This window comes from Pygoscelis adeliae, unplaced genomic scaffold (genome assembly GCF_000699105.1).
Source record: "Pygoscelis adeliae isolate BGI_AS28 unplaced genomic scaffold, ASM69910v1 Scaffold117, whole genome shotgun sequence".
Classification (NCBI taxonomy): domain Eukaryota; kingdom Metazoa; phylum Chordata; class Aves; order Sphenisciformes; family Spheniscidae; genus Pygoscelis; species Pygoscelis adeliae.
Window position 1 is genome coordinate 4,580,642 of NW_008825270.1, and position 7,529 is coordinate 4,588,170.

The window sequence follows — 7,529 nt, forward strand, 5'->3', positions numbered from 1 at the left end:
AGCGCCGCGGAGCAGCTCGGGGGCTTATCCTAGGCACCTGGGGTGCGGTTACATGTCGCCGGGGGCACGGTAGGGGTCTGTTTTTTGGGCTAGTGAAATGTATGGTGGTATGCGAGGGGGTAGAGGCAAGTCGGGTAAGCGAGAAGCAGGGTGTGAGGATTTGCAGTCTCAAGTGTGAGAAGACGTGATGGGCGCTACTGGAACAAAGTAGGAAGAGAAATACAAAAACCAGGAGAGGCTGAACATAAAATGAGTGATAAATACATGAAGAAGCAATAAAGGTTGATAACAGCATGAGGTTTCTGTAGAACTATTTATGAGTAGGAAGTTGAGAGCCAGCATTATAATAAAGTATGGAACCGTCATTCCTTTAAATGCCTGAGGAATCATGGCCCAGATGTTTTCACCTTTAAGGCACAGGCATTCTCTTTTGCCAGAAGTTGTCAGGGAGCATTTTTCAGATGTTGCAGCTTTCTTGTATTGTACTGCTTGACTGTGGTCATTGGGTGTGTTTTACAGGGAGCTCACTTGATTTAGAAAAATATTTGGTGGGGATTTACATGTTGAAATATGCTTTCCTTTTGGTCTACAAGAGCTTGGACTTTCTGAGTATCTTGGATTTATTTTTTATTTTATTTTTTGTGTGTGTCTGTTTGCCCTTCCAGTCTTACTCTTTGAACTAGTGATCACAATAATTGCTAAATTATCTCCTGGTGCCTTTAGCTGTCTTCTCTGTTGCTTTTCTATAGGTTAGTTCATCAGATTTTACTGCACTGACTTGGCATTGCATATCCATAATAAACCCGTCACTTTTTTTTTCTTCCCTTAGCTATGTTCTTGGGAGCTCTGCATAATGTGAGATACTGTACTTCCTAGAGTTGTGTCTGGACCCAAGTCTTTGAGGCAGCTTTGTTGGAAATACTACTGCTGTGGTAGATGTTTAAAAATACTACTTACATCTTTATGCTGTGATAGGAGATGGGTATTTCTCTTGAACTATCACAACACAGTATCTTGAATTGTGATCCTGTTACAAGATTTCTTGAGGCGAGAGAGATTATCTTCATTGGAAAAAAGTAACCAGTAGTTTTATTGCCCTTCCTCCTGTCATTAGAGATGCTTGTGTTATACAAAAAAATGCAAGATACCACCTTTGCTGCTGTTGCTGTCTACACCTATTTTAGATTGTCCTGCCAAGACACTTCATGTTTGGGGCATAACACTGAAAAGAGAGCGCTTTAGCATTCACATTTTCAAGAGGAGATTTCCCGCATGTCAACTGAACATCGTCTTGTTTGCACCTAATGCGAGATTCAAGCATGTAAAGCTAAAATATACGTTAGGTCAAAGCAGGAAATTTGGATAGAGAGAGGGAGAAAATGTAAACTGCTTTAAAGCTCCCATGCAAATTAGTCTGCAACGCTTTGCTGTAGGGATGAATAGCTCATAAGTTTGAACTGTGATAGACAGGCCAGGCTTATTTGTTTGACAGCAATATAGTAGGGCACAGTCATCATCCCAGGTAAAGGAAGTCTTCTTTCTGACGTTTTGAGTAGCATAAAAATTCCAGCCATCTTAGCCCTATGCATTTTAAAAGAAAAGGCATTGTTGCTAGCTGAATTCAGGATGAACAGTGAGCAGCTAGGTAGCTGAACAGAAGTCTTCAGTAGTTTTCAACTCTTAGTGAAGAATTTCAGTTTAGGTGATACAGTTTGTGGCACAGGTGTATGTGTGTGAAAGCTTTATGCCAGAAGTGGAATCGTCGTCCATAAACTGTCTTCTCTGTCCCACGTAGGCATATTGCCCTTCTGTCTTCAGTATTCTCAGTATATCATGGTCTGTGTTTTTTGTTTTGTTTTTAGAAAAGATATGCTGGTTTACTGGCTGCTCTGTTAGAGGCAGAGTACTAGTGGCAAACTGACAAACTGCAAGTTTTGGTAATGAGTCTGTACTGACTTAGAACTGATTTAATGGCTTGGCTTGCAGTGGTCAAGTTCTAGGTAGTCTAAGATAATATTAAGTGGGCTTAAAATCATATCTCCAGGATTTTCACATTGAACTTGGAATAACTGGTTTAGATATTGCTGAAATTCACGCACATGAGCAGGCACTTGGGGTTCCTTGTCCTTTTCAGCAGCACACCTCAAGGAGATCTTGAATGAGTATGTGGATAAGAGGATAAGTGTTTATTGAGCATCCAGTGTCATGCTGGTATGATATCTGGCAGGCTTTCCTTTGCAGACAAATGTTTTGTTTTTGTTTTTGTTTTTTTTATGGTTGCATATTTGTATTCTCTCAGAACTTAATTCTGTCCCGGTTCTCATAAGAACTCAGGTGAAGTTCTGTGATGTCTTACATTGTTTTTACTTGAAATTAATTTGTGTTTTTCAGGAACTTGGCTTTTTTTTTTCACCTCCATCAAAATTGTTCTTTCTGATAGCTTTCACTTCTGTCTGCAGGCTGTTTTGTACTGCACTTTTCACAAAAATAATGTCGTTCTTATCCACTAGATTTCAGTATTTCGCATGTCAAAGTAAAACTACTGTTCTTCAAACATCTTATCGTTTAAAATTCAGGTTTTCACTGAATCCATGAATATTCTCTGCTATTTTTGTCTCCAACTATGCAGTTCAAAAGAGATTCCAAGATATGCATGCTATCCACAAATCCTTCAGAATCTGTTGGAAAGGGAACATTTACGTCTGTTTTTTTCAAAGCCGAGGAGATGGTTATTTATAGTCTGTAATTCAAAGGAAGTATTTAGCAGGCAACGTCCAAGTCCACATACAAAAATGGTAGCATCTTATTTATTTTACTATATGTAGAGATTTGCAGGATGGACACCAGGCATCTTAATATCTCTGCAAAATTTAACAAAATAGAGCTATGATAAATGATTCTTCATAAGGCAGTGAAATATTTGCTCTTCCAGGAAGAGAGAATGTATTTTGAATGTCATGTCTAGCTATTGCATTTCCTGTAGGCACAGCACAGTGTAAAAGTAATTCTTCTCTCATTTATAGTGTTAGATTCCTAAGCAGAGCACCATCTCAAAGTCTTTTTGCCAACTCACCTGTGCCTCCTTGTTATTTCTCTTCCAAAAATTCCTGTTTTCCATTTAAACTTCTAAATTAAAAAACATACATCTTGATGACAGGTCAACTTAGCAAAGAATTGTATTTCTTCTGGGTTTTTTGTCTTGCTTGTCATTGTGTTATAACTGTACAGTGTCTAGCACGATTTATGAGTGAAACAGGGAAGATTTCTTGCACAGTTGTAAGTAATATTAGAATTTACCATTGAAAATTATCAAAATGCAAAATCTTTGGGGGGAAAAAAAGGGTTGTATATTTACTTCTCTAAAGCACATTTTTGACTACTCATAAATCTGTGATCATATGCTTGGTGACTTAGGAAAAGATAAGTGAGAATATTCTGATATTTATGGAGTGAAGCCACCCATATTACATTTTGGATTGTACATTCAGTGCCAGAGTTTGATCACTATCAAAGACTGGCTGTAGGTGGTACTGTCTATATTTCACAGTGTGGAAGCTGCTATGGCACTAATTCTCTGCTGCAGAATTTGCTTTAGAATTTCTTTGGGGTTGAAATATTTTTCACTTAATTCAAGACTAAGTTTAATAGGCATTTCATGCCTGCTTTCAGGGGAGCAGGACTAGGACACGTATTCTTGATCCTTTTTGTGAGGAAGATAATTCAGGATATGCTTAGGCATATACCTAATTCTGAATAAACCAGTGTCTTCCTGAATTTGCAGGGAGCCTAAACCGTTATCTCAGTCATGAGAAATTTGAAAAATATCAAGATTGTTGGTTTAAATACTAGCGCTTTTATATCTACTTGCAAGTCACATTAACAGAACTATATGACTAGTGCACTTCTAGTTCTGAACTGGTTACTACATACCTGGTATAGCTGAAAGTTGCAACTTCCACCTATACGTGTGAGAGAAGTTTTCTGATAACTTCTGTAAGATAGTTATGTATCGCCACATAAATGTAGGATACACTAAGTATAAGAAATAGGCAGCAGCATAGGGTAATAAATCTATCTTATGAAAAATTACACCTTTGTATATAAATGAAACTGCTTTCGAGTTTGCAGACTGTCATACCTGTGTACTAAAAATTCAGGACTATGCTACTTTTTTTTTTTTCCCCCCCTTTGAATACCTAGGGATTTGGGTTTTCAGTTACACTAATTTTACTCTCTTTCTGTGCCAGAACATGAAAGGGGGGGAAGGGGGAGGAGGGGATGCTGCATAGAGGTGAATTTCTTCTGTTTTTAAGAAGAATGCATAGAAAAAAGTTCAGTTTGTGTTTAAACACTGGCATTAAAGGTCTGCTGGGAAAGCAGACGTGATATGGTAGGTCACCATAGTAGTTTGTATCAACCAATGGGAAAGGTCATGCTTACTGGTTTAGGGAAATACTTAAAAGGGGAGAAGGGTTTAAAAACACTGCTGTAATTCAGTTTGGAGGGGGGCGGGGAGAAAGGTCAAACCAAGAGCTTAGCGTGTGGATGTGTGTGGCCAAAGCAGCAAGGAAGACCTGTCCAGTTCAGTAGTTCTTGAAATGCTGGTGAATGTGGGGATTCCCTGGAAGGGAGATTCTTGTCTTGTGTCTGAGTTGCTGCCCAGATTCTGCTGGATGAAGTGTGTTGGACATTTCTGCATTATTAAGGTGGGCTCAAGCAAAATGGACTTGGAACTCATTTCAAAACAGTAACTCCTCCTTTAATTCTGTACACTCTTAATTTTTTTCTTCCCCTGCACAGTGTGACAGTGAATGAGGGTGTGTGTGTGTAAAGGAACTTGTCTTAGCAATGGTCTCTTTCAGAGACCATGTATGGGTAAAGCAGTTCGGCTGGTTCAGCTCCCTGCTCCTCCCTCTCAGAGAGCTGAGCAGAATCTCTTCTGCTGAAATGGTTGTTCCACTTTCTGCTTTCTATATTTGTACAGCAGCAAGCATGCTAGCTAACTAGATGGTGTGGCCGGCCTTGTGTGCATTCAGCATTTGCTGAGCAGAATTGAGAGCCAGGGCTTACAGTCTCTGTTACGTCTGTCTGTCTGTCTGTCTGTCTCTGGGGAGGACTGGCGTTCCAAGTGAAAGGTGATCTGTTTGTGGATGTTTTCTTTCTTTGTAAAATGCAGTTCATCCAAGTTGGGAGTCTAGGGACGGGGAGTGGAGGAGGGAAGGCAGTTGTCTTGCAGGGAGATTATGTAGTGGGTGGCAGTGGCATCAGAAAGATACAGTTTTAACCTCCAAAAGAACTGCTGTCTTCTGGGATGAGGGTTTTAATGACCCTGCCTGCTTTGGGGAGTGATTAGCCAGGGCCTTTATCTTGCTATAAAAGGTCTGTGCTATAAAAGGTCTGTTGTCAGTCTGCCATGAATATTAATGAAAACTAGATCCTGTCCTGGAATAACTGAGTGCAGTCTTTGCTTGTTATGGGCAAGGGGGATTAATGAGGAGCTAGACCCTGGCCAGCCTAGTTTGGAATAAGGAGTTGGTGCTGAGGGATGGGGTTGTAGGAAATACCTTGTTAGGAAGAGCTGGAAACTTGTAACTAGGATTTCCCTGGCTATGCATTTGCATAAACTTTGTATTAAGGCCCTGCACACATTGGGATGACTATTCACAATTGCTTTTCTTAAGTAGTAGATGAGGTGAACAAATAGTGCAGGAAGTCTGTTAGCTGCTGACACTGTACTGATATGATGTTCTTTGAGTAGCAGAAAGGTGCTCAAAGTAGTGGCAGCAACTGGATCCACCGTTAACATTGGCAATAAATTGTTTGAGAGGGAGAAAGAGGGAAATAGATTATAGGGTACTTTTTCTGTCTTTTAGGGGATGCTGTCCACTTACAAATTCTGCCACCTTTTGAGTATCTATGCAAATAGGCATCAGGTCTTTTGTTTCTGGAATTTGAGCGAGGAAGACATTGTTTCACTTGTGAAACAGAAGGCAGCATCTTGCTAAAATCATTCTTGAGGACCACGTTCCATAAACTCAGTCTGAATTATTATTCTTTCCTACCACTGCAGTGTCTTCAGTGTATTTCCTCTTGAGAAAGCTATGTGTCAATTGGGGGATCTCAGCTGCCCAGTAATGTCTGAATCGCACTGTGTCTGCAGGCAGGGAACTGTGATTGATGTGTGGCAGAGGGTCATCTCATTCTTGAACTGCTTGAACTCAAGCAACTCTGTTGTGTGGCTGTTTTCTGATCATTCTTTGTGTAACTGGAACACACTGTGGTAGTTGTTCCATCTTCATCTGGAAAACTTACGGAATTCATTGTGAATATGCAGCTTCTGGGATGTTAAGCTTGTTGTCTTAAGTGCCCTGGTATGTTTCCCAATTCTCGCATCCTCCTAAAGCCCTCTGCCTTTCTTTCTTCCCACTTTTCCACTTCCTGTTGCCCCAGCTGACATCCTTTCATTTATACTAGCCAGAGCAAAGTGGCAAAATCATAATCTACACTGTTTCTAAGTTTACAATACCAATTAAAAGCAAATCTTGGTACTGTTTGATGCCAGTGATAGGGGTTGTACAATTCTTCTACTTTAAAGTGTTTTCTGGTAGCATACTTAATTTTTGCTTCTAGTCTTGTAGGAGGAATGTGATTAGGCAGTTTCAAAGGCCTCTTGGAAGTACACTATTGCATGTTTAAAAAATATTGTTTGTCCATTCTGTGAAAGATGTCATGATAAATGAGTAGAACGCTGAAGAAATATATGTTCACCAAGTACACTGAGTGGATGAAAGATAAAGCCAGGCTGTAGAATGGCATTAGGGGATTTAAATCTTCCATTTTGTAAGAATCTTCTTAAAGACGATATGTAAGAAAGTGACACTGTTCAGAGCTAAGCTAAGCTGTCAGTTGTGTTTCTTGGAAGGCAGATGCTTTGAGCTACGTATATAGTAAATTTGTCTTGCACCTATTACCCACTAGTGCAAAAAGGGTGACTTAGTGCTCTGCCTATTTCCAGGATTTCAAGTGATTCATGTAGCAAAATATAATGCTTTAGATATATAAGGTCAGGAAATCATATTTGCCATATATACTTTGAGTTTAAGGGAGAATACTCAGTAATCCATTCTGGATTGACTGCGCTATTATCCTGTTTGCAGAAAAGGTTTCATCAAGGTTGGAGACAAGTCAGAAATTAACTTTTGTCTGACATCCTTTGAAGGTCCTGAAATTCCACAGAAAGGGGTAATTTTTTATTTTCTTCTTATCTTATTGCTTTTATTTTTATGAAAAGAATTCCTTTTTTTATTATTAACGTCATAAACGTGCAGTTGAATAATAAAGTTACATTGAGGGTGGACATGTGGGAAGATTACAGGAATTTGTCAATAAGTCCAGTGTTCATTTGAAGTTAGTCAAACTTATAACTGCTGTTGAAAAGCAATTACAGGTATTAAATTCCAGGAAGAATTAAGTGAGAAGTGAAAGTTGAAAAGGATTTACTTGTGATTTTAAAAAGCTTAATCATACAG

General features: G+C 39.3%; 1 protein-coding gene across 1 annotated transcript in view; it reads right to left on the bottom strand.

Annotated features, from left to right (window-relative positions):
• PTPMT1 (protein tyrosine phosphatase, mitochondrial 1) overlaps positions 1 to 6,321 on the bottom strand; it is a 9,944-nt gene extending 3,623 nt beyond the window's left edge. Inside the window, exon 1 of the mRNA XM_009329742.1 lies at positions 6,313 to 6,321. Coding sequence (XP_009328017.1) covers positions 6,313 to 6,321 — 9 coding nt within the window. The remainder of the gene's footprint in view (positions 1 to 6,312) is intronic.
• Between the last annotated feature and the right edge of the window lie 1,208 nt (positions 6,322 to 7,529).